This window comes from Choloepus didactylus, chromosome 1 (assembly GCF_015220235.1).
Source record: "Choloepus didactylus isolate mChoDid1 chromosome 1, mChoDid1.pri, whole genome shotgun sequence".
Lineage (NCBI taxonomy): Eukaryota > Metazoa > Chordata > Mammalia > Pilosa > Megalonychidae > Choloepus > Choloepus didactylus.
Window position 1 is genome coordinate 93,240,315 of NC_051307.1, and position 26,271 is coordinate 93,266,585.

At 38.5% G+C, this 26,271-nt stretch overlaps 1 protein-coding gene and 1 pseudogene across 2 annotated transcripts in view; both read left to right on the forward strand.

Moving 5' to 3' along the window:
• IQCG (IQ motif containing G) overlaps positions 1 to 26,271 on the forward strand; it is a 70,776-nt gene that overhangs the window by 31,353 nt on the left and 13,152 nt on the right. For both annotated transcript variants that reach the window (XM_037837420.1, XM_037837414.1), the window contains exons 5-8: positions 7,896 to 8,024; positions 16,944 to 17,025; positions 23,082 to 23,243; positions 24,215 to 24,289. In XM_037837420.1, the coding sequence (XP_037693348.1) occupies positions 7,896 to 8,024; positions 16,944 to 17,025; positions 23,082 to 23,243; positions 24,215 to 24,289 (448 nt within the window). The remainder of the gene's footprint in view (positions 1 to 7,895; positions 8,025 to 16,943; positions 17,026 to 23,081; positions 23,244 to 24,214; positions 24,290 to 26,271) is intronic.
• On the forward strand, positions 12,718 to 14,160 carry LOC119534844 (annotated as a pseudogene).

The window sequence follows — 26,271 nt, forward strand, 5'->3', positions numbered from 1 at the left end:
TAGTAACAGGATTGCCTAATCATATGACGATGCTATGTTTAGCCTCCTCTGGATCTGCTGCATTACCTTGCAAAGGGTAATGTACCAATCTGGTAGGATACTCTCCACATTGTCTCTAGCACTTGAATCTTTCTGTTTATTTATTTATTATTATTTTTTTGAATCTGCAGATTTTGTTGAGAAATATTCACATGGCTTGTATTTTATCCAAAATAAACAATCAATGTCTCATATTATCCTCACTTAGTTGTACAATCTTCATCACTCTCAGTTTTAGACAATTTTCATTGCTCCAAAGAGAAAAATAACAGACACAACCTCACCAAAGAGAAAACCCAAACACCCCATAACTCTTATTCCTCCCCCAATTATTTACCCCTAGTATTGGTGTTCTACTAGTAAGGTATTCCTGTTAAATATAGCCAATAGTATGCAATAGGTATTTTTCCCACATACAACTCTATTATTAACTCTTTGTATAAGTGCCATACCTTTGAAGTCATTCACAAGAGAACTTATTTATATTTGTAGTGCTAATTGGTGAGATAACATGACTTTAAACAACCCCTTTCAATCCTATTCACCTTAAAATGGCACTATTACTTATTATTCCAATAATGAACTATAGTCACTTTTATCCATTCCCATACATTTAACTTCATCCTCATTAACAAGTCTGTATGTATTAGGTAACTACTCCCCCTTCTCTAGCTTCTGCCTATTTCTAGGTCCCCTGTAGTCTACAATTTAAGACTGAGTTTCTATTTCCTAGGTGGATCATATTATGAAATCATACAATAGCCGCCCTTTTGTGTCTGGCTTATTTCAGTCAGCATGTCCTCAAGGTTCTTCCGTGTTGTCACATGCTACAGGACCTCATTCCATCTTATTGCTGCATAATATTCCATTGTGTGTATGTATGTATGTGTGTATATATATATATAGATCTCATTTTGTTTATCCACTTATCTGTTGATGGACCCTTGGATTGTTTCCATCTTTTGGGAATTGTGAATAATACTGCTATGAACATCGGTGTGCAAATATCTGTTTGTGTCACTGCTTTCAAATCTTCTGGGTATATACCAAGTAGTGGGAGTGCTGGGTCATAGGGCATCTCAATATTTAGTTTTCTGAGGAACCACCAAACTGTCTTCCACAGCAGATGTGCCATTATACATTCCCACCAGCAGACAACTGTTCCATTTTTCCACATCCTCTCCAATATTTGTAGTTTCCTGTTTGTTTAAAGGCAGCCATCCTTATAGGTATGAGATGATATCTTACTGTGGTTTTGATTTGCATTTCCTTAATAGCTAATGAAGATGAACATCTTTTCATGTGCTTTTTAGCCATTTCAGTTTCCTCCTTAGAAAAATATCTGTTCATATTTTTGCCCATTTTGTTATTGGATTATTTGTTGTTTTGCTAGTGAGTTGTAGGACTTCTTTATATATACTGGATAGCAAACCCTTATCAGATATACGGTTTCCAAATATTTTCTCCCATTGAATTGGCTTCCTCTTCACCTTTTTGACAATGTCCTTTGAGGCACAGATTATTTGATTTTGAGGAGTTCCCATTTATCTATTTTTTCTTTCATTGCTTGTGCTTTGGGTATAAGGTCTAAGAAGCTACCTCCTATAAGTAAGTCTTGAAGATATTTCCATATATTTTCTTCTAGGAGTTTTATGGTACTGACTCTTGTATTTAGGTCTTTGATCCACTTTGAATTAATTTGTATAGGGTGTGAGGTAGGGGTCATCTTTCATTACTTTGGATATGGATATCCAGTTCTCCCAACCCAGTTTACCGAAGAGACTATTCTGTCCGAGTTGACTGGATTTGGGGGCATTGTCAAAAATCAGTTGACTCTCTTTAAGCCCACTCTGCAGATGAACTCACTGCCCTCCCCACTACCTGGGACATGACTCCCAGGGGTGGAAATCTCCCTGGTAGTGCAGACCATGAGTCCCAGGGGTGAACCTGGACCTGGCATCATGGGATTGAGAAAGCATTTCTGACCAAAAGGGGGAAGAAAAATGAAACAAAATAAAGTTTCAGTGGCTGAGAAATTTCAGACAGAGTTGAGAGGTCACTCTGGAGGGCATTCTTTTTTTTTTTTTTTTTTTTTTTTTTTTGGCTTTTGTAAAGGGGGTTTATTTGGTTACAAAGTTCCAGTCTTAAAGCCATCAAGTGTCCAAGGTAAGGGGAACCTTCACTGGAGGATGGCCAATGGTGTCCAGAAAACCTCTGTTAGCTGCGAAGGCACGTGGCTGGCATCTGCTTCAGAGTTCTGATTTCAAAATGGCTTTTGGAGGGCATTCTTATGCACTATATAGATATCCCTCTTTAGTTTTTAGTGTATTGGAGTAGCTAGAAGGAAATACCTGAAATTGTTGAACTGCAACCCAGTAACCTTGATTCTTGAAGACAATTGCATAACCATGTAGCATACATGGTGTGAGCTACATAGTTATGAAAACCTTGTAGTTATGAAAACCTACATAGTTGTGAAAACCTTGTGGCTCACACTGCCTTTATCCAGTGTATGGACAGATGAGTAAAAAAAAATGGGGACAAAAGCTAAATGAAAAATGGAGTGGGATGGTGGATGGAATGCTTTGGGTGTTCTTTCTTACTTTTATTTTTATTCTTATTTTCATTCTTTTTGGAATAAGGAAAATGTTTAAAAAATTGATTGGGTTGATGAACACACAACTATATGATGGTACCGTGAACAGTTGATTGTGCACTGTGAATGACTGTAGAGTATGTGAATATATCTCAATAAAACTGAATTAAAAGAAATCAATTGATCATATATCTGAGTGTCTATTTCTGAACTCTCAATTTGATTCCATTGATCAATATGTCTTTGTGCCAATACCATGCTTTTTTTGGCCACTGTGGCTTTATAATAAGCCTTAAAGTCAGAAAGTATAAGTCCTCCTACTTTGTTCTTCTTTTTTTAGGATATTTTTGGCAATTCAAGTCCCCTTTCCCTTCCAAATAAATTTCATAACTAGCTTTTCCAAGTCTGCAAAGTATGTTGTTGGAATTTTTATTGGAATTGCATTGAATCTGTAGATCAATTTGGATAGAATTGACATCCTAACAACATTTAGCTTTCCTATCCATGAACACAGAATATCTTTCCACCTATTTAGGTCTTCTGTGATTTCTTTTAACAAAGTTTTGTAGCTTTCTGTGGAGATGTCGTTTGTATCTTTGGTCAAGCTTATTCCAAGATATTTGATTGTTTTAGTTGCTATTGTGAATGGAATATTTTTCTTAATTGCCTCCTCAGTTAGCTCATTACTAGTGTATAGAAACATTAATCTTTATCCTACCACTTTGATGAATTTTTTATTAGCTCAAGTAGCTTTGTCATAGATTTCTCAGCATTTTCCAAATAAAGGATAATGTCATTTGCAATTAATGAGAGTTTTACTCTTCCTTTCCAATTTCAATGCCTTTTATTTCTTTTTCTTGCCTAATTGCTTTAGCTAGAACTTCTAGCACAATGTTTAATAATAGTGATGACAGTGGGCATCTTTTTCTATTTCCTGATCTTAGGGGGAAGGCTTTCAGTCTCTTACCATTGAGTACAATGCTGGCTGTGGTTTTTTCATATATGCCCTTTATGTTATCGAGGAAGTTTCCTTCAATTCTTACCTTTTGAAGGGTTTTTATCAAAAAATGATGCTGGACTTTGTCAAATGCTTTTTCAGCATCTATAGAGATGATCATTTGATTTTTCCCTTTTGATTTGTTAATGTGTTGTATTACATTGACTGATTTTCTTATGTTGAACCATCCTTGAATGCCTGGAATGAATCCCACTTGGTCATGGTGTATAGTTTTTTAGTGTGCCTTTAGATTTGATTTGCAAGTTTTTTGTTTTTTTTTTTTGAGAATTTTTGCTCTATATTTATTAGGGAGATTGGCCTGAAGTTTTCTTGTAGTTTTTTAAACAGGTTTTGGTGTTAGAGTGATGTTAGCTTCATAAAATGAGTTGTGTTCCCTTTCTTTAATATTTTAGAAGAGTTTAAGCAGGAATGGTGTAAGTTCCTTTTGGTATGTTTGATAAAATTCCCCTTTGAAGCCATCTGGCCATGGAATTTTCTTTGTAGGAAGGTTTTTTTTTTTTTTTTTTAATTCAGTTTTATTGAAATACATTCACACACCATACAATCATCCATGATATACAATCCACTGTCCACAGTATGATAACATAGTTATGCGTTCATCACCACAATCTATCTCTGAACATTTTCCTTACATCAGAAAGAACCAGAACAAGAATAAAAAATTAAAGTGAAAAAACACCTAAATCATCCCCCCATCCCACCCCATTTGTCCTTTGGTTTTTATCCCCATTCATCCACTCATCCATACACTAGATAAAGGGGGTGTGATCCACAAGGTCTTCACAATCACACTGTCACCCCTTGTAATCTACATTATTATATAATTGTCTTAAGGAGTCCAGACTGCTGGGTTGGAGTTTGGTAGTTTCAGGTATTTACTTCTAGCTATTCCAATACATTAAAGCCTAAGAGGTGTTATCTATATAGTGCATAAGAATGTCCACCAGAGTGACCTCTCGACTCTATTTGGAATCTCTCAGCCACTGAAACTATTTCGTCTCATTTTGTATCCCCCTTTTGGTCAAGAAGATACTCTCAGTCCCACGATGCTGGGTCCACATTCATCCCCGGGAGTCATACTCTGCATTGCCAGGGAGATTTACACCCCTGGGAGTCGGGTCCCATATAGGGGGGAGGGCAGCGAGTTCACCTGTCGAGATGGCTCAGTTAGAGAGAGAGAGGGCCACATCTGAGCAACAAAGAGGTACTCAGGGGGAGACTCTTAGGCACCATTACATACAACTTTAGACTCTCCTTTGTGGTAATGATCTTCATAAGGGCAAGTCCCATGCTCGAGGGCTGTAGGAAGGTTTTTGATGACTAATTTAATCTTCTTACTTGTGATAGGTTTAGTGCAGTTTCCTATTTGTTTTTGTGTCAGACTATGTTGTACTTTTGCTCCATCTCATCTATGTTGTCCAGTTTGTTGATGTACAGTTGTTCTAGTACCCTCTTATGATTTTTTTATTTCTTCAGGGTCCATGGTATTGACCCCTGTTTCATTTCTGATTTTGTTTATTTGCATCTTCTCTTTTTTACTTTTTCAGTCTAGCCAAGGGATTGTCAGTCTTGTTGATCTTCTCAAAGAACCAACTTTTGGTTTTATTGATTCTCTGTATTGTTTTGTTGTTGTTGTTGTTCTCCAGTTCATTTATTTCTGCTTTAATCTTTGTTATTTCTTTTCTTCTACTCGCTTTAGGGTTAGTTTGCTGTGTTTTCCCTTGCTCCTTCAGTTCAGTTAGGTCTTTGGTTTAGCTCTTTCTTCTTTTTTTAATATAGGTGTTTAGGGCTGTAAATTTCCCTCCCAGCACTGCCTTTGCTGTGTCCCATAGGTTTTGGTATGTTGTATTCTTTTTTCATTTGTCTCCAAATGTTTACCTATTGCTCTTGCTATTATTCTTTGACCCACTATTGTTTAAGAGTGTGTTTTTTAACCTTCATATATTTGTCTGTGTTCTGCTTCTTTGGTGTTTATTGATTTCCAGCTTCATTCCAGTATGGTCAGATAAAGTGCTTTGAATAATTTCAATCTTTTAAAATTTATTGAAACCTGTTTTGTGTCCTAGCATATGATCTACCCTGGAGAACATTCCATGGGCACTAGAGAAGAATGTATATCCTGGTGTTTGGGGATGCAATTATGTATATATGTCTGTGAGGTCTAATTCATTTATAACATAGTTTAGGTTCTTTATTTCCTTATTGATCCTCTGCCTGGTTGTTCTACCTATAGAAGAGAGTGGTGTATTGATGTCTCCCACTCTTATTGTAAAAACTTCTATTGCTCCCTTCGTTTTGCCAATATTTGTCTCATGTACTTTGGAGCTCCTTGATTGGGTACATAAACATTTATGATTGTTATTTCTTCTTGGTGGATTGTTGCTTTTACTAATATATAGCATCTATCCTTGTCTCTTGTCTCTTGTGACATGTTTGTGATTTTCTCCTGATTTCTTGGCATTTGGTTATCTTGATAAGGTTATTTTGAAATATGTGTTCCCTTGCTCACTTAAGACTTTATAGTTGATTGGGCTTGCATTAAATGTCACCTTTGTTACTTGGTTTATCAGTAGTTCCCTGCCAGACCAAGGCCAGGGCCTCCTGCAGGAGATACAAGTCTGTTTGGAAAAGTGTAGAAAATGTAGCAGAAGAGCAGTTTGCCAGAGTACACTTTCCCTGTCTTTCCAGAAGATGGCACTCTTTGGCCACCTCTTCCCCTCAAGCCCATTTTTTTCCTGGCTGCAGAAGCCAGCTGGGTGGGTTCCAGACCAGGTGCAGATCCAGTCAATCTGGTAGGTCTCATTGCATGCTGGAGACCATCAGCCTCGGGGGTGGGCACTGTCCACCTTAGTGAACAGTCTATTTGAGGGCATGATGGGTCTGGCAATTCCCAGTCTTCCGAGTGGGACCTCAGAGTGTGGGCCTGAGAATTCCACTTTTCCCAGCCCTCAGCCAGCTCAGAAGTGCCCTGTTTTTCATTGCCTGCAGGATCCCTGCCCACTGTGCATCCCTGGGCCACAGGGGTGGGGGAGGAGCTCTTGGTGTTTCAGTGTGGCTCTTTCCCTTGTCCCCATCTCTCCACCTGTGCATGCCACCATGGGCCCCCCCTTCGAGGAAGGATATAGGCACTGGAACAGATAGTGTCACTCTGACCTGCTATTTGGTGAATCAGCTCTGCTCTGTTCTGTGTCCCCACTCCTCCTGAGGGGAGGATCCCCAAGTCTTCCCCAAAGCCAGGCCACCTGGCCTGCCTCAGGGTCTGTGGATGGGCACTTCACACCACAGCAAGGTCTCTATGTGTGGTCAAGTCAAGTATGTTGGCTTTCAGGTTCCCACACAGGAGCTCCTGGCTGCCAGACTGAGAAGGGTGTTCTCCCCAGCTGGTTGTGGAGATGGGAGTGCATGAGGGTGCAGGAGCCAGTGAGGAAGGCACCAGTCCCAGAGGTGGTCACAATTAAATAAACTCACCCTTTCCTTTCAGTTGTAATTTCTCCACTTTCATCCAGGACCTCCCTGTATATTGTAGAAGTCCCTCTCTGGCTGCTTGCACCCTGAAACTGTTGTCCCTGTCATCTACTGCCTTTTCTCTAGTTATTCCATGATGGAGCAGTTAGCTCTGCATCTCCTGTTCTACCACCTTCCTGAAGGCTCTCAGAACTCAGTTTTTTTTTTAAGAAATAAAATATTTTAGATATTTTAGTTGAAGATCCCAATTCCAGTACCCTCACTCTTCCCCCAGAAATAAATGCTCTTCTGAATTTGGTGTTTCTCATTCTGTTGCATGTTGTGATCTTTTATTATGTATGTATGTGTTTTAGTTAAACAATATATAATATAGTTTTAAATGTTTTAAAATGTATACATGGTATCATACTGTATGTTTAATGTTTGTTGTTGGTCTCTAGTACGTAAACTTTTTCAGATTAAGAAAGTTCTCTTATTTCTACTTTGCTAAGTGTTTTCATTGTTTGTTTTTAAATGATGAATGAGTATTAAATTTTGCCAGATGCTTTTTCTGTATCATTTGGTTTTTTCCTGACCATGTTTTTTTCTGATCATGTTGGGTTTTTTCCCTTTATTATATTTAATAGATTCTTTATTATTATATTTAATAGATTTCCTAATGTTAAACTATTTTTGCATGATGTTCCTTCTGAGTCTTATGTTATGTGAATTCTGTAGTCCTTTTTGGATATAGGGAAATATGTCTTACCGACTGATCTTTTTTCTTTCTCATTGCAGGCAATTTTTCAGTGATGTGATTAAAAATACCATGCAGGAGTTGGAAGAGTGTGGCACATTCACCAATCTTCTGCATGCTTTGGGCAGAGAGAGGGAAAATAAAATTCATTTCTATGATATCATTGCCAGGTCAGAGTAATGTTAAGCTTATTTGCTTTACTGTATTTTAAAGTTCTATAAAACCTGAAGTCCTTGATTTCTAAATTAAATTAAATGTGTACTTTCCAGGGAAAATGACTCAGAATCAGAAATTTTAGTTCTATTCATAGCTCTTCCAGGACAATAACTCAGATTTCTGAGCCTCAGTGCTTGTATCTACAAAATTGCAAGAATATTCTTCCTATCCTTTAGTAATTGTTTTGAAGACAAAGTTCACTTTCACTGAAAATCCCTTTGCAAGAAGTAATAATAGAAAGCATGCCAAGGAAAATTTTCTTTTGCACAATCTTTCAAATAACTCCACAGATTTTCATGATTTAAGAATATTTAACACAATCAAAATGACTTGGAACCAAGATAAAATTCTCTTTGTGTGAACACTGAGTACTCAGAAGGAGAAAGTATGCATGCTATTTCTATAGGTGGAATTGTTTTACCTTGAGATCTTATTCCTCTTCCTTCCTACCTTAGTAGTAGTAATAAATTTTGTATTAGGACTATTGTGAAGATTAGATTAATTAATACATGTAAAAAACTTAGAACCATTCCTGGCACATACCTGGCACATGGGAAGTGCCTAATAACAATAATAACTGCTGTTGAAGATTTGACACTCATTGCTGGCAAGCAAAGAAATGAGCGCTAGCATTTATTGCTCATGGGAAAATGAATTTCTACAACTTTTTGAAAAGTGACCTATCAATGAAAATGACAATAGATATATCTGATTTTAGTTTTACCATATTCATCATTACATATGTACTTTTCCCTAGTTTATTTAATCATTCTCCAAGTTTCTGAACATTTAGTGTGTTTTCAAATTTTTGCTGTAGCAAATAATCCTTCAGTGTATATCTTTGTACATAAATATACACAGCAAATTGTGAATCTGTTGTTATTTCATTAGGTTAAATCACTAGGTGCAGATTACTGAATCAAAGAGATAATCTGCAGTTTAATGGATAATATTTGAAGCTGTTAAAATATTGTTTACAAAATTGTAATAACATGGAGGAAATGCTTTTGTTACAATTCTAAATGGGAAAAGGTAGGCTGGAAATAATATGGTATTATCACTTTTATGTCATAAAGCTAACAAAAATATGTATAGCAAAGAGAACTGGAAGAAAATATACCATTGCATTAACAATAGGGTTGTTTTTTAAATAAACTTTTGTATTTTCTAAATTTTCTCTTTATTAAGGGAGAAAATAAACTTATTTTCAAAACTAAACAAAATACATTTACCCCTTGATCTAGCATTCCTAAGTTTGGGAATCTAGCTCATAGGAAAGAAATCAGTTCATCTCAGACATATGTACAAAGATATTTATGCATATAATGGCAGAAATCTAGAAATAACAGAAATGTCTTTCAGTAGAGGAATAATTGAATGATTGTTAATTTTATGACAGAACTACATTGAGCTCTCAAAAGGAATGAGTCAGAGCTATATGTATTGACCCTTCAGCTTTTGTTTATCTGGGAATGTAACCTCTCCTTTTTGAAAGGCAGTTTCACCATATATAAAATTCTTTTTTGGTAGTTGTTTTCTTTCAACAGTTTAAATATTTCATCCCATTGTTTTCCTGCCTCCATGGTTTCTGACGAGAAATCAGCACTTAGTCTTATTGGGGTACTCTTGTACATAACATGTTGCTTTTCTCTTGTAGCTTTCAGAACTTTCTCCTTGTCTTTGGCATTCAAGAGTTTAACTACTATGTGTCTGGGTATAGTTCTCTTTGAGTTTTTCCTGTTTGGAGTTCATTGGACTTCTTGAATGTGCATATTCATGTCTTGTTAAATTTGAGAAGTTTTCTGCCATTATTTCTTTGAATATTCTGCTGACCCTTTCTCTCTTTCTTCTCCTTTGGGATTCCCATATATGTATACATTGGTATGCACGATGGTGTCTCACAGGTGTCTTAGGCTCTGTTTGCTTTTTTTTTCCATTCTTTTTTCTTTCTGTTCCTTAGCCTGAATCATTTCAGTTGTCTGGTCTTCAAGGTCACTGATTATCTCTTCTGTCAGCTCCAATCTGTGTTGAAACCCTCCTGGGAATTTTGCATTTCAGTTATTGTGGTCTTCAACTCCAGTAGTTCTATTTGGTTTATCTTTAAAATTTCTATCTCTTTATTGAGATTCTTATATTGTTCATTCATTGTTTTCCTGATATCCTTTAGTTCTTTCTCTGTTTTTTTTTCTCTCTCTTTTCCTTATCTCCTTGAGCATATTGAAGATTGTTATTATTGTTTAGGTGCTCAGAAACTTCCTTGCTTTACTTTTTTACATTTTTATAGTGTGAAATATAACATATATACAAAAAGTGATAACTTTCAAAGTACAATTTAACAAGTAGTTAGAGAGCAAATTTTAAAGACTGTTATGATTACAGTTCCACAATTTCAGTTATTTCCTTATTGTGAAGTATAACAGAATGATGATAACTTTCAAAGTACAACTTAACAAGTAGCTACAGAGCAAATTTTGAAGAATGTTATATATTACAGTTCCACCATGTGAGTTATTTCCTTCTAACTATTCTAGTACCCAAGAAACAAACAAACAAAAAATTTATATAAAGATTTAGTATTCATAATCCTTTGTTAAATCCTATCTTGTCAGTTGCTACCCTTCTCTCTCATTTGGTCACTTTCTCAGTCTTCAGGGATATCTGGGCAGTGACCACCCTAACTTGTTCACATTGAAAAGGGGTGTTGACATTAGGGAAAGGAGGATGCTTCTGGTGGAAAATTGTTTCTTAAAAGTCTTTGTCTTGTATGTTCCAAGTCTGGTCCTTTTTTTTTTTTGATGGTTTCTGGATTTGTGTCTTATTCCTTTGGACTGGCCATCATTTCCTACTTCTTTGTCTTGTTATCTTTTGTTGCATACATTTTAATATTTTAAAGTGTTAAATCTGAGATTTAGTCCCTGAGCTGTCTGTTCTTTAAGTTTGTATACAGGTAGTGACATAAGAGGGATTTCTTTGGCCAGGAGCTAACAAAAACAAACCATAAAAAAAAAAAAACTTTCATAGTCTTTGCAGATTGACTCTGCATTGGGTGGTGCTCTCCTTCAGAGTTTAGCTCTCCTATCAAAAAGATCAGTCCAAGGAGAGTGTGAGTTATGTAGGGTCCTGCCCTGGGCTTGTTTTTACCCCATCTTCCCTACTCCTTATGAAATAGACTTTCTCCCCCTCTGGGTACTCTCTTATATGACTTAAAGCAAATAATCCTTTGACCCTGTTTGCTTTGACTTAATTGTTTCTTACACTGCTTTAGCTATCTGCAAGCTCCTTCTACCTGCAGGGCAAGTTCTGGAAGGGTAATTCTGAGACAAGTTTAGTGCTTCCGGCTTTCAGGATGCCACCTGATGGATTGGCACTGACATACAGGCAATTCAGTATGTGCACATGGGTCTCTCTGCTCCCTCCAGAACAGAGCCAGGCACCCACATGGGAGTTCAGGCTATCTCCATACCACACCAGGGAGGGGGTGGGGGGAGGACCAGAAGGGTGCCATGAGCTCTCCCAGTCACTGTATCCCTTTAACTGTTTTCCAGAATTTTTAGGAAGAAGGCTCTGTCAGTTTTTGCTAGTTAAAAGATTTGATGGTGGAACAGCACCCTGAGATGTCTTATGCCAACATCTTGGTTGACTGTCATTTCCCTGTTTTTTTGATGTTTTTATTATAGATCTAGCACCCAAATTCTCACCAGAGTCTAAAACTCTTAAAATGTAGTCATCAAAGTATAGTCATACATGTTAAGTAATCTACCATTCCTTTTTTTCTTTGATACTTTCCTTTGTTCTCTAGCTCCCGTATCTACTGGTTTCTCTTAGGGACTGTTTCATTGCTATTATCCTGGGCCTTCCCTTATCTCCTGAGATTTCCTATTGATCCTGCTTTCTAGATCCCTATTCTTCCTCTTTTGTGTTTTAGTCCCTCATTTTTTTGGAGCCTGTCTTTCTCTAACTTCTTGAAGAGAGAGTACAAAGGAGGTAAATATTTAAATATTTTAAGATCTTGCATGTTTTAATTTCTGAAAATGTTTTTTTCTCTCCTTATGCTTTATTAGTAGTTTGAATTGATACAGATTTTTAAATTGAAAATCATCTTTTCTGATAATTTTGAAATCATTACTCCACTGACTCTAGTTTTGAGTGATGCCGCTGAGAAGTCTGATACCATTCTAATTTCTGTTTCTTTATATGTGGCCTGTTTTTTCCTCTATAATCTTTTATAAACTTTTCTTCATCAACTAGTTTTAGAAATTTTTTTAATAAAATGCTTTGGGTAGATTTGTTCTATCATAGTGCTCAGTGGAGCTTTACAGTCTAGAGATTTATGTCCTTAAGTTCTGAGAAATGTCCCTGTATTATTTCTTTGCAAATTTCATCCCTTGATCTTTTTCCTGTTCTCTCTTTCTGGAATTCTTTTTGGATGTTGGAGCTGTAGTGATTGAGTCTGTATTTTTCTTCTTCCTTTCTTGCTCATTTACTGTCTGGGTTGTTTTTGTTCTATTCTCTGGGAGATTTCCTTCATTTAATCCCCCAACCCCTTTATCTACTTTTAAAAATGTATGCTGAACCCAGAAGCAGCAGTCCTCAGCTCCTACTCCGATTTCTGGTTTGACCTGCTTGCCCACTTCTTCAGCCTCCACCATGTCCATCAGGGTCACCCAGAAATCCTACAAGGTGTCCTCCGGCCCCCGGACCTTCAGCAGCTGCTTTTACACGAGTGGGCCCGGCAGCCGCGTCAGCTCCTACTCTCGCGTGGGCAGCAGCGGCGGCAGCTTCCGGGGCGACTTGGGCGCCGGCATGGGTCTGATGGGGGGCTATGCAGGGGCAGGGAGTGCAGGGGGCATCACAGCCATCACGTTGAACCAGAGCTTGCTGAGCCCCCTTAAGCTGGAGGTGGACCCCAACATCCAGGCCGTGCAGATGCAGGAGAAGGAGCAGATCAAGACCCTCAACAAGAAGTTTGCTTCCTTCATTGACAAGGTGTGGTTCCTGGAGCAGCAGAACAAGATGCTGGAGACCAAGTGGAGCCTCCTGCAGCAGCAGAAGACTGCTGGGAGCAAAATGGACAACTTGTTCGAGAGCTACATCAACCACCTTCGGCGGCAGCACAAGGCGCTGAGCCAGGAGAAGCTGAAGCTGGAGGTGGAGCTTGGCAACATGCAGGGGCTGGTGGAAGACTTCAAGAATAAGTATGAGGATGAGATCAACAAGCGAACAGAAATAGAGAATGAATTTGTCCTTATCAAGAAGGATGTGGATGAAGCTTGCATGAACAAAGTGGAGCTGGAGTCCCGCCTGGAAGGGCTGACCGATGAGATTAACTTCCTCAGGCAGCTATTCGAAGCGGAGATCCGTGAGCTGCAGGTCTAGATCTCGGACACGTCAATGGTCCTCTCCATGGACAACAGCCGCTCCCTGGACCTGGATGGCATCATTGCTGAGGTCAAGGCCCAGTATGAGGACATCGCCAACCGCAGCCGGGCTGAGGCCGAGAGCATGTACTAGATCAAGTACGAGGAGCTGCAGACGCTGGCCGGGAAGCATGGGGATGACCTCCGCTGCACGAAGACGGAGATCTCCGAGATGAACCGATCCATCAGCCGGCTCCAGGCTGAGATCGAGGGCCTGAAGGGCCAGAGGGCTTCCCTGGAGGCTGCCATTGCTGATGCCGAGCAGCGTGGGGAGCTGGCCATTAAGGACGCCAATGCCAAGTTGGGCCAGCTGGAGGCTGCCCTGCACCAGGCCAAGCAGGACATGGCGCGGCAGCTGCGCGAGTATCAGGAGCTGATGAACGTCAAACTGGCCCTGGATATCGAGATTGCCACCTACCGCAAGCTGCTGGAGGGCGAGGAGAGCCGGCTGGAATCTGGGATGCAGAACGTGAGTATTCATACGAAGACTTCCAGTGGCTACTACTCAGGTCCACTGAGCCCCGTCTTTGGAGGCCTCGCAGGCACTGGCAACAACTACTCCTTCAGCTCTGGTGGGAGCTGCACTGGCTCCACCAAGGCCGTGGTTGTGAAGAAGATTGAGACTCGCGATGGGAAGCTGGTGTCGGAGTCGTCCGATGTCCTGCTCAAGTGAACTGCCACTGCAGCCCCTCCCAGGCCCACCTACCTGCTGTGCTGCCCCAGAGCCTGGGGACAAGGAGCTGTGCAGGGGGTGTAGGAAACAGGAGACCTGGGGTACCCCTTTTTGCCCATGTTCCCTTCTAGAAGCCATTTTGTCTTTTCCAAAATAAAGCCTCAGTTGGCTCTGCCAACCCGGAAAAAAAAAATGTATGCTAACATTTATTCCCAGGAGTTCTTTCTTGTTTTCTGGGTTTTTCCTTCTTGCAGCATCCTTTTCTTTTTTCCCATGTGCAGTATCTTCTCATGTCTCTGAGAATACTGATTACAGTTTCCTTATTTTAAAAGTTGTCTTCTTTTCTTTGTATTATTTCTATTTCCCCCAAGTTACTTTTTTTTCCTATTTATTTTTGTCTCTGACTTTAATGTTAGAGGAATTCTTTCATTTTTGGTGATCTGTCCATTTGTATTTCAGAGTAAAGCACTGAGAAGCTGATTGATTGCTCTGTTTATGTAGAGAGGGCTTCACAGTAGGATGGCTGGTTTTTTCCCTTAGGTTAAGTCAGTATTCCCAGAGAAACCTGCTCCAATCTTCAGTTGGGGTGGATGAGGGAAATGTGAAGAAGTATAGGCAATGGTTATATTCTGACTATCCATGTATTGAGAACTAATCTGGAGAAAGAGATTGGGAAGATTCACCATTCAGTAAGCAGAATTGCATTCAAACTTCCCCCCTTCCCCCCCCATTTTTGGTATGCTGCCTCATCTCCATCTCCAGCTATGTCTTGTGTCTCCAAATCCAAAATCCTGGTTCAGCCTTTCCAGGAGATAAAACGAAAACAAACTAGCAAAAACCTATCATCTGGGTCTAGGGAAGGGGATCAAATGATCAAACTGTTCTTCTGTTAGACTTTCAACCAATCCTCTTTTATTTTGCCCTACCCCATACTTTTGCCTTCAAAGGTGCCTGGTGCCTCCATATCCTGAGATTTTCTGGGATTCTGCAGCTTGATTCAGTTGGTCTGTTGGCTTCCCACTCTGTAGGCATTTAAATTTCATTCTTCTATTTTCTGCTTTATATTTACTACAATTTTGTTGCTCCCTCTCATCTGCATTGTTTCTTCTCCCATTCTCTTTTTCTTTGTAGATTTATACCTTTTATGATTCCTTTCCTGTTATTTAAATGAGGTTTCAAGGAGGAACAGAAATAAATACATGTGTTCAACTGCTAAATGAAACGACAAAGTGCTCATAATTAGGTTAAGTGAAAAATTTTGGAGAAAAAAAAATGTATACATATAATAACCCCAGTTTTGGAAGAGAAAAAGTTGTCATTTGTATTGACTGGAAAGTATTATAATAAAATTTTTACCATAATTAACTCTGGATGGTAGGATGTGGGTGATTTTTTTTCCTTCATATTTTTTTTTTACCTTTTCTAGATTTTCTAAAATGGATATATGTTTATAATCTCATCTAAATGCCATTTATTATCTGTTTAAATTATTTGCTTAAATTAAATGAATTTAATAATAAAGATAAGGTATTTATGCTACATGTTTATTATCTGTTTCTTATGGTCTATAATTGGGAAGTAGGTAATTGTTTGGGCAATGACATCAGGTTCTTTGAGGAAAAAAATCTCAAGATTCCATTTGGGTACATGCTCTCCAAAAATTCCTGTAGTAGAAGTACTTTCTAGATGCAGTTTAGTGATAAAGTTTTAAATTTTGTTTATTCTTGTATTGTTTTGTTACTTTATTTGTTTTATACTTAAATAATGGGATTGCTAAAAATTAGCAGAATAAAGTAATTACATTCTTAGTTTCTAGTGTCAGACAGTACTGAGTTTAGATACTGCTCTACCATTTACTATTTGTGTGACCAAAGTGAGGGTATTAGTCCAGGTTCTCTGAGAAGTAGATGCTAAGATGGGATTATACATACAAAGATTTGATCATGGGAAACACCCATGTGAGAGAAAATTAGGACGCAGCCAGGAAAGGCTAGGAGAGTTTTCAGACCGCAATGAAGGAGTGGGAAGGTTGGTGGCAGAATCTTAGACTGCTCTGCAATCTAAAGAAGGTTCAGCAAGGTATTCGGGGAATCCTTGAGCCAAATCTGATCATCAGAGAATCTTGGGTCTCCCAGGAAAGGGTGTGCATTAGTATTCCTGCCACACTCAGTAATTAGTTGGGAACAGCCTGTGGGAAGTGTGGCCTCAGAATACACAGTGATGGATTTCAAAGCCCAGCAGGTGGGAATCTTGTTCACTTTCCTCTGTGTAGTTGGAGGCCTTTGAGGCACATTCTCATGTCCAGCACAGCAAATTACTTAAATTCTCTAAGCCACATTTTCCTTATCTGTAAAGTAGAGATAATAATAGAGACTACCACATCAGGTTATTGTAAAGTAAGAATATGCAATTAAAATGCTCAGAATAGAAAAGGTTCTTCTTTTTCCTCCTCCTTTTCCTCCTCTTCTTCCTTACTTTTTCTCAGCAGCAGCTATTTTAGTACAATACTGATAAGCCAGAAAATGTTCCTCCAAATTACTAAAACAAACCCCAGTCTTTTCTAAATAAGTGCCACTGGAAGTGTACTCTGTGGACCAGCACCATTAGCATCACCTGGGAACTTGTTAGAGATGCAAGTTCCAGGGCCCCACCTTAGACCTACTGAAATAGAATCTCTGGGAGTGGATCCCAGGTATCTGTTTTTTAGTTTCCAGGTAATCCTTAGGCACATGAATGTTTGACAAGGAACTGATCTTAACACAAATCATTCTTATTTCTTTTAGAGAAGAGAAAGGAAGAAAACAGATAAGATCTCTTCAAAGACAGCTCGTTAATGTAAAAAAGGAACGACAAGTTGAAGTACAGGTAACAATTACTTTGGGTAAGCAGGACAACCACAAAAGGTACTGAGCTAAAGCAGCTATATAGAAGGAATTTTTCTCAAACAAATAAAAGTTAAATATGAATTATTGTTCTTTTTCTTCTGGAATGCATTTACTATTGAAAATATACAGTTATTAGAAAGCTGGGCTGCTGTGAACAAGTATGCCCAAAATAGAACTCCAGGCAACCCCAGTTTTCTGGAGCTCTTAGTCTGTTCTTACCCCTCATCTCCCACTCCAACCATATCACCCGTATTTTATCCCAGCAGTCTCTCGTATTCCAACATCACTGATGGGATAGTATAGTTCTACATGAGACATTAAACACATTACAAACCTTATACCTGATGGTAAGGTTTAATGATGTCATTTGAATTGTATTTCCATTACAGAATGGATTTAATGCGTTTTCATGGTCATTAGAACTTAACCTCATGTCTAGGTTACTTCTATAAGAAAATGCACTCCAAGTTTTAAACAAATGATTTGCAAAACAGTATATGGGCTACAAGCTAGGCCATTAGAGATTAGCTCTATCAGGATGATTAACTTTAGTATTAGCAGTTTAGAAAGTTGCAAAATATCAGCTTTACATTACCTACCTATTTGGACAAATTTAGGCTTCAGAACAGAGAATCTTTGTATAAATATCTAGGTATGACTCCAAAACCAAAAATTGTGCAGGGCTTCTTTGCAGAAAACTGTAAAACAGTATTGCTAGAAATTAAATAATACCTAAATATTTAACTTGGTTAAATTCAAGCTAAAACTTTTGAGCTCCTCTTCTCTGGTTTTCTCTTTATTGGGATTATCCCTTCACTTTTCAGTGTTTGTGGTTGCCCCATTATCTGTCCTCTGGTTCTTCAGTTCAAAAGCCTGCAGGATTTTGAATCAAAGTTTTAGTGCTCTTTTCCCCTTCTCCCATAATGCCATAGGTCTGACTATGGTCTGCTAAAGGCCATAAAAATGGGGAACCCACTCCATGTTGTTCCCTCCTTTCAAGCATCTCTACTTCTCTCTAGAATCTGCTGGATTTTGTACACTCTCCAATACTTTTGTGTAATTTATTTGTGTATTTAGTCTAGAGTCTATAGTTATTAACTGTGGGAGCTCAGTCCAGTAGGAGCTTATCAGTAATAATGGGAGCAGAACTTCTGAAGATTCGATTAGGAGACAGAGCTTACAGGTATATGAGGAACCAAAAGAAGGCCAAAATAACAGCTGACATTTGGAGAGAAAGGGAGAAAGTGACATGATATGAAGCTGGAATAAGAGGCAGGGAATAGATTGTGGAGGGCGTTATAAGCCATACTCGTCTGGGCAGACATCATCAATGGCTGCCATATAGGTGGGTTCGTCATATAAGAAATCTCTCTCGTCCCTGAAGGTCAGGGTTTGGGACCATGCTGAGATTCTCTAAGCTAGAAGCCCGAACCTTCAAGGAGAAAGTTGGTCGATCCTTTGCTTTCTCTCACCACCACTACTTCATGCCTTTCATAAAAAAGAGGCCTTCACTTCCTTCAGCTTTGCCATAATTACTGAGGTCTCAATGTGGTGACCATGAAGGATATAAACCAGTCATTCTGACTTGTTAGAAAAGGAGCCAAATTTATTATGAAGCTAGATGCCCTGGAAGACTAAACCTTAGTGCAATAGTGAGAGGGACCTTCCTAATGGTGCTTAGTGATTTTGAATACAAATTGTTGCCCTTTGACCTTTATTAGTGCCCTATTTGTATTCCTGTGCATCCTATGTATGCCTGATGAAAGCATCTTTTTTTTTTTTTTTTTTTTTTTGTGGGGAGCTTGTAATTATCAAGTTCAAGATCATGATGGAACAACTTTTAGAGTAATTTCCATCCAAGAATTTTTTAGTTTTCAGTGAGCCTTGGTATAACACTAGGAAATGTGTTGATAACTTTGGCCTTGGTTTGGTATGGAGAAAATGTGAATTGATGAAACTAAAGTATGTTTTTGAAATAAGTCCCAAACACTTAGCTCTACTAATTCCTCACCCTTTTTTTCATTTGTGCATTCAGCTCCCACAGTGCCATCCAGGTCATTGACTATATTTTGGAAAGCTCTGTGCTATCCAGGAAGCCTTGCATGATATTTTAAAGTGGGTTTGAACTACTCTACCATCCAAGCCATACTTTGTTTTCTCTCTGGTCACACTATTACTGACTTTTGCATATGACCTAGCTCTTTTCTTCACTCAGCTCCTCAGCCTTTTTGTACTCTTTGATGACTCTTATCTCCTGTTTTTTGTTTGTATGTTTGTTGTTTTCTGTCCAGATATAGAGTGAGTTCCAAAGAGTAAAGGTTGAGATGACTATGGTGAACTCTAGGCTACAAAAATGGGTAAAGAATTAAATGAAGCTAGAAAAGGCATGCTTGCCAGATGTGTCAGCAACTCAGGGCCGGTATGTGATAAGTAATAGACATTAGGTTCAGAATTAAAAACCCCATTGATTATTAGAACACTGAACTGACTACAACAAGATGCAAAGGTAGAACTAAAGTCCTGATATGGGTTAGAAGAATCTGAAAGGTTAAGGACTGTGAAGACCTGACTTGTCTTCAACAGTTTCCTTAGAGGCTCAGTCAGGTTAGGGCCCCACCACTGGTTGTTCTGGTAACAGCCATTTTTAAAAGGTACCTGCCTTTTCCTGTCTTCTCTAGACTTCTCAGAGTCTTTCTTTCACTGTGCTTCTTCTAATGATTTTTCATCAGAGTGTTAACAATCAAGAATGACATTATTACCACAAAATATTGTGAAAACTATTTGGAGTACTTCCCCCTTGTTATGTTACTGCACTTAGTGGCATGCTACAGTGTTTATATAACAGGGAAATAATATTCTCCTGCACTCTGTTGTGGTCAGACAGCTATATAATCGTGTACAGTCTTAGGTATCACATTTAATATGGCATTTACTCAGAAGAATTCAGCCAAGACAGTGAGGTGTGTGGAAACTTTAAAGGAAAGATAAGAAGACATTGGTACTGAAGTTGGACTTCATTATGTTGCATCTGCATCTCAGAATGAGACTCTGTTTAGCTCAGAGTTTATTCATAGTCTGTCATAGAACTAGCCAATATTCTTAGCTATAGACATCAGAGAAATATAAATGCTATTTTACAATATAGAGCTGTATTTTTTTTCCCCTGCAGCTTTTATCACTTGACAGACCACATCCACATTTTCCTTTCTGCATCTAACCAAAGAGGCAGCCCAGGTGTGAGACCAGTTCCCATTTCCCCAGATAATAGCTCTCACAAAGCCCAGGAGCCAGTACTCTCTTCCTACTTTGCATTCAATTATGAAAGCAGACACTACCGCTAAAAAGACTTTGGCTCACAATATTGTGGCAGTCATCAGAGCCTTATTAACTCTAATTGGTTGACCGCTTCTTTCCATTACTAAATCATGCCTCTCTGAATTCAAATAAGTCCAGATGTCCAGGCTTGAAGGCAGTTTTGGGATTTGGAAGTCAAGTTTGGTCTGCCATGAAAACCCACAAATATGCTGCATCAAACCACAGACCACGATCATGGGGACAACTCCAGACAGCATGAACCCCCAGGGTTATGGTAGTGGTGGTGCCAAAAGCAGATCTTTCCTTAGTGGAAATCTTAAAAGGAATTCATACAACTCAAGCCCCTTCGCCTTTTTTTTTTTTTTTTTTTTTGCTTAAACAATGGTAATTTATTGGCTCATGGATTGAGGCCTAGAGAAGTTCAAAAGAAAGGCGATGCTTTCTCCCTGAAGACTAGCATTCTGGGCTGGCTGCCAGCAGTTCTTGGTCCTTGGCCTTTCTGTCACATGGCAAGCCACATGGCCATGTCTGCTTTCTCTTCCAAATTCTGTTGACTTCCAGCTTCTGTCTGCACTCTGTGGCTTCCCCCTCTGTCTGACTTTCATTCTCTTTGTACAGGATTCAAATAACCCAGTTTAAGCACAACCTGATTCAGTGGTAGCCCCTTGGCCTTCAACCCACTGCTTTTCTAGGCTGGTTCTTTGTTGTGCACTGGGCAGATGAGGAAATGGAATGGCACTTCAGTCCACTCATTACTGTGTGTTGATAATGATTTTACCATCACCAGCCTGTCAGTATTTTGTTTATTCCTCTATGTTTCCATCCTGTCACCCAGGAGAGCCATAAAAATAAGTTTGTGCAGAATAGCAAGATGGGGAGGAACTCAGAGTAATCAGAGGCTCATGGAAATAGAATTTAAACCAGATGCCTTTGTCTTGGCACAGTTTTACTGTAGACCAATGTTATATGGCCATAGGAACAGGTCTATAATTTAATGCCTTCTGTTTTCCATAGGCAGAAACTTCTGAGGTTTTAACTCTGCATTTCTGGTCCTCATATTGTTATTCTGAAAGACTTAATATTCAATTTGACAAAGAAAACTGGCTAGAACATGCTCTTGAGTTTCTGAAAAACTATTTTTGTATGAACAGTATTTCTTGAATACCTTACTGTCCAACACTGATAGATTCTGGGACAAACAAAACTACAGTTATTTATGTGGGTTGAGGTTTTCTGGAAAAGACTTTATGGAGTTAAGTGGTATGTAAGCTGGATCTTGAAAAAAGTCTAAGGGATTAAATAGGTGAAAGGATTCCAGTTGATGAAGTGAAGCCATCACATCTCACTTAATTCGAGTCTTTATAGAGATTCAACCCTTATCTTTGGCTGGCATGCAATGTGGAAATAGAAGGGAAGGAAGAGAAGGAAGGAGAAGTGGGGAAGAGAACTTGAAGGGTAAGATAGATTTGGTTGATGTTTAGAGAAACATAGATCTTGGATCGAAGCCATGCATTTTTGTTGTTAATTGTTTGGTTATTGTGCTGTCACTGTCAGCTAACTCCGATCCACCTCTCTGTGAGTTCACTCATAATTCATATGGTTCTTATCAAACCATCTAATGTTACCTCCCTGACTAAAACTCTCGGAGACTTCACATGGCATTTGAAGTAAAATCGAAACTTGTTTACAGGGCCTCCAAGGTCCTGCATGGTTTGTTCTTACCTACCTCTTCAATCTCATCTTGCCCCACTCTCAAACCTCACTAGGCTAGAGTGTCCAGAGTTTTTTTTCTTTCAGTTCCTGGAATGTATCCAGCTCTTTTCTGCTTCAAGACCTAGGCACATACTTTCCCCTTTTCTTGAAATTCCCTTGACCCCACTTTTCATATGACTGACTTAGTTATCCTTCAGGTCTCAGATTAAACATTCCTTTCTCAGAGTAACCTTCTCAAACCATTCAGTCTAAGATAGGTCTCCCTTGTCATTTTCTCCCATAGCCAGTTACCCTTTATTTTCATAGCATTTGCACAATTTTTAAGAGTTTACACATATTTGTTTTCTTTTCACTACATCTCTTCCATGAAAATGTAAGCTTCTTGAAGGCAGGGACCATGTCTCCTGCCTAGCTCCTTTAGATATTCACTGTTTACCTGGGGCCTGGCTCACTGCTGGTACTGAATATTTTTCTAATGAATATTGAGACCTTAAAATTGCAGGGCATTTTGGAGCTTTCAAAGAGTTTTCATATATAGTCTCAATTAATCCTTATAATCACTCTCTGAGATATTGTAGGTGGGATAGGTATTAATATTTCTGTTTTAACTTTGCAGAAGTTAATTGACTTGGCAGAGTTCACAGAGCTGGTGGAGATGGGGTTGGAAGTCAGTTGTTTAAATTATTTTGATCAGTGTTCTTTCTGCCAAAATGAGAGTACTGGGAAATTTGTGTGGACACGGAGTACCCATATAGTGAGTTTAGGAAAGAATCTCACAGTCCTGCTTCTTAGAACTATTTTGATATCTTTCATTTTCATTTACACTATCCACAGTCATTGGCTAAATTTTCCGTAGTGTGATGATGTACTGTTTTCAGATGAAGAAAAAGAGATCCAGTTCCTTGTTGATTTATAAATGCAAAAGGTAAGCTTAAGCCCACTGACTGAACTAAGCAGAGACAGAATGTATTTTTTTTTTTATTTAGAAACTTGGTTTTTCCTCCACAGAGTCGAAATGAATATATTGCTCACCTCAAGGACCAGTTGCAAGAGATGAAGGCAAAAACCAACATGGAGAATCACTATATGAAGAAAAACACTGATTTGCAAATCTCCCAGACACAAAAAAAATGTAACAAAACAGAGGAACTCTTGCTGGATGAGATTGAGGTAATTATTGCTGCATTAGAAACTGAGATTTGAACGGTTACTCCTGATATTGGCTCAGCTAACTAAGGAGGAGAGAGTTGGAGATTTTCCTCTATCTTTGCTTTCTCTCTCCAGCAGCCTCAAAACTTGAGGTTGAAAATGAAAGACTAAATGAGGACTTTTATACTTGGAAGCAGAGATTCTGATGGGTGGTATCCTACATCTCCTGCTTTTCTTATAATGTCTTTGGAAATTGGTTGTACTTTCTCCCCTTGGTCACTTTGCCCTTATTTTGTAAAACCACAAGCCATTTCTCCTGGTAATTATAGGGACAGGGCAAAACAAAATAGTATTTGCAGGTTTTTGTGGCTGCTTAGCTCACCCAACCAGTACCTTTTATCCCTCCAGGAAGAAATAACAAAAATCGAGAGGGCTGAGCTTCGTTCAAACCTAAATTTATAGAGATAGATGTCAAAGTGAAACAGTGAAAAATACCAAATCAAGAGATACAAGCAAGGGGTAGACCTTCATTAGAGGAGGTAGGTTAAATAACCAACAGAACAACAGGCCGACAAGAAGGAATTTTAACCTGTGGCTAAAGAGCCAAGCTTTTTTCTTGCACTCTGGAATTTCCTTTCCTAGGCCTAAGAGCCTTGCACTCCTGAAGCATTGTTTCTTTCCTTAAATTGGCATCACTTTCCAGGGAACAGGATGATGGCTCTTCTGTTGTGGGCACTTGCAGGTATCTAGCACAGTATCCGTGGCTCAGCTGTGTTTGTTAACCCATGACACACAACTCAGTCATGTTTGTTAACACCAGCTGAGTTGAACTGAACTGAATTGCAGTTCTGGGTCAAAACCACTGGATTCTAGGGATCCCAACTAGTAAAGAAAACCTGTGCTAAATCACAGCTATACCTCCTCACCTTGAGAATTTCTGATCCCCAACCCTGCTGGGAAGAACTCCTGATATTTGTTTATTATTCTTAAAGAAACTAAGGATGAAAACTGAAGAAGAGAACCGGATTCATATGGAGATTGAAACTTTCCTTAAAAAGGAGCAGCAGGTAGGTCACCAAACTGCTTTATTCCCTAAAATTTTTTGTATTCCACTTATAAAATATCAAGGAATAGTTTTAAAAATAAATTTTAAGGGAAGAAAAATCAACCACAATTCTGTTAGTGCATGAACTGTAGCCCATGTTTACTTTCAGACTTACCCATCTGAATAAATATATGTAGCCGTAATTTGACTGCAGGTAAAAATTCTGTCTTCTCTCTTTAAAATTTAACATTATATTAGAAACTATTTCCTTGTTCCCATATTGCTTCACACTCATAATTTTAAAATAAAAATCTGATTTTTTATTATAAAAATAATACATTTTCAGTTGAGGGAAGTTTTTTTTTAAAGTTATCTATTGCTTTATCACTTATTTTTTTCGTGTTTTTACAGTCTTCATAAAATAATTTAATATGATTGTATAAAGTTCCATTGAATGGCTATGCCATAGTTTAGTTGTCACTCTTTATTTTGGATAGTTAGGTTATTTCCATAGTTTTGTTTTTATAAATAATGCAGTAATAAAAGCTTTGCCCAAATAACTATTTCCTTTCATTGAAATGATTTACTAAAAGTAAATCTCAGGCATGAGATTACTATGTTGTAAAGACTGGAATCTTGTGACTCTTGTTTAAATGTTGCTAATACTTTCGAATCTATAGAGCCATTCGCAATGTATGCAGGCAGTAATTTCACTGTATCTTTACCAGCGGTGGCCATTTTTAATATTTTTAAAAATATGCAAATTTAATGGGTTGTTTTATTTTGCATTTCTTTGCTTACTAATGAAAGTGAACATTTTCCCATATATTTATTTGCTCTTTTCATTTCCTCTTGTGTGAATCATAAGTGACTGAAATGGTTTTAATTAGCGTTTTCAATACTAATAACAAACCAAGCTGGGTCTATAATATATCCAAGGTTAGAACTATATCTAAGTCCAGCTGGAGCCTTTCAAAAGATCCCTGTTGGGTGTGATTGTGAAAACCTTGTGAATCGCGCTCCCTTTATCTAGTGTATGGATGGATGAGTAGAAGAACTAAATGAAAAATAGAGTGGGATGGGGGGATGATTTGGGTGTTCTCTTTTTTTTTAATATTCATTTTATTGAGATATATTCACACACCGTGCAGTCATACAAAACAAATCATACATTCGATTGTTCACAGTACCATTACATAGTTGTGCATTCATCACCAAAATCAATCCCTGACACCTTCATTACCACACACACAAAAATAACAAGAATAATAATTAAAGTGAAAAAGAGCAATTAAAGTAAAAAAGAACACTGGGTGCCTTTGTTTGTTTGTTTGTTTATTTTTTTCCTTCCCCCATTTTTCTACTCATCCATCCATAAACTAGACAAAGGGAAGTGTGGTCCTTATGGCTTTCCCAATCACATTGTCACCCCTCATAAGCTACATTTTTATACAATCGTCTTCAAGATTCATGGGTTCTGGGTTGTAGTTTGATAGTTTCAGGTATCCACCACCAGCTACCCCAATTCTTTAGAACCTAAAAAGGGTTGTCTAAAGTGTGTGTAAGAGTGCCCACCAGAGTGACCTCTCGGCTCCTTTTGGAATCTCTCTGACACTGAAGCTTATTTCATTTCCTTTCACATCCCCCTTTTGGTCAAGAAGATGTTCTCCGTCCCACGATGCCAGGTCTACATTCCTCCCCGGGAGTCATATTCCACGTTGTCAGGGAGATTCACTCCCCTGGGTGTCTGATCCCATGTAGGGGGGAGGGCAGTGATTTCACCTTTCAAGTTGGCTTAGCTAGAGAGAGAGGGCCACATCTGAGCAACAAAGAGGCATTCGGGAGGAGGCTCTTAGGCACAATTATAGGGAGGCCTAGCCTCTGCTTTGGGTGTTCTTTTTTACTTTTTTATTTTTTGTTCTTATTCTTTCTGGTGTAAGGAAAACATTCAAAAATACACTGAGGTGATGAATGCACCACTATATGATGGTACTATGAACGGTT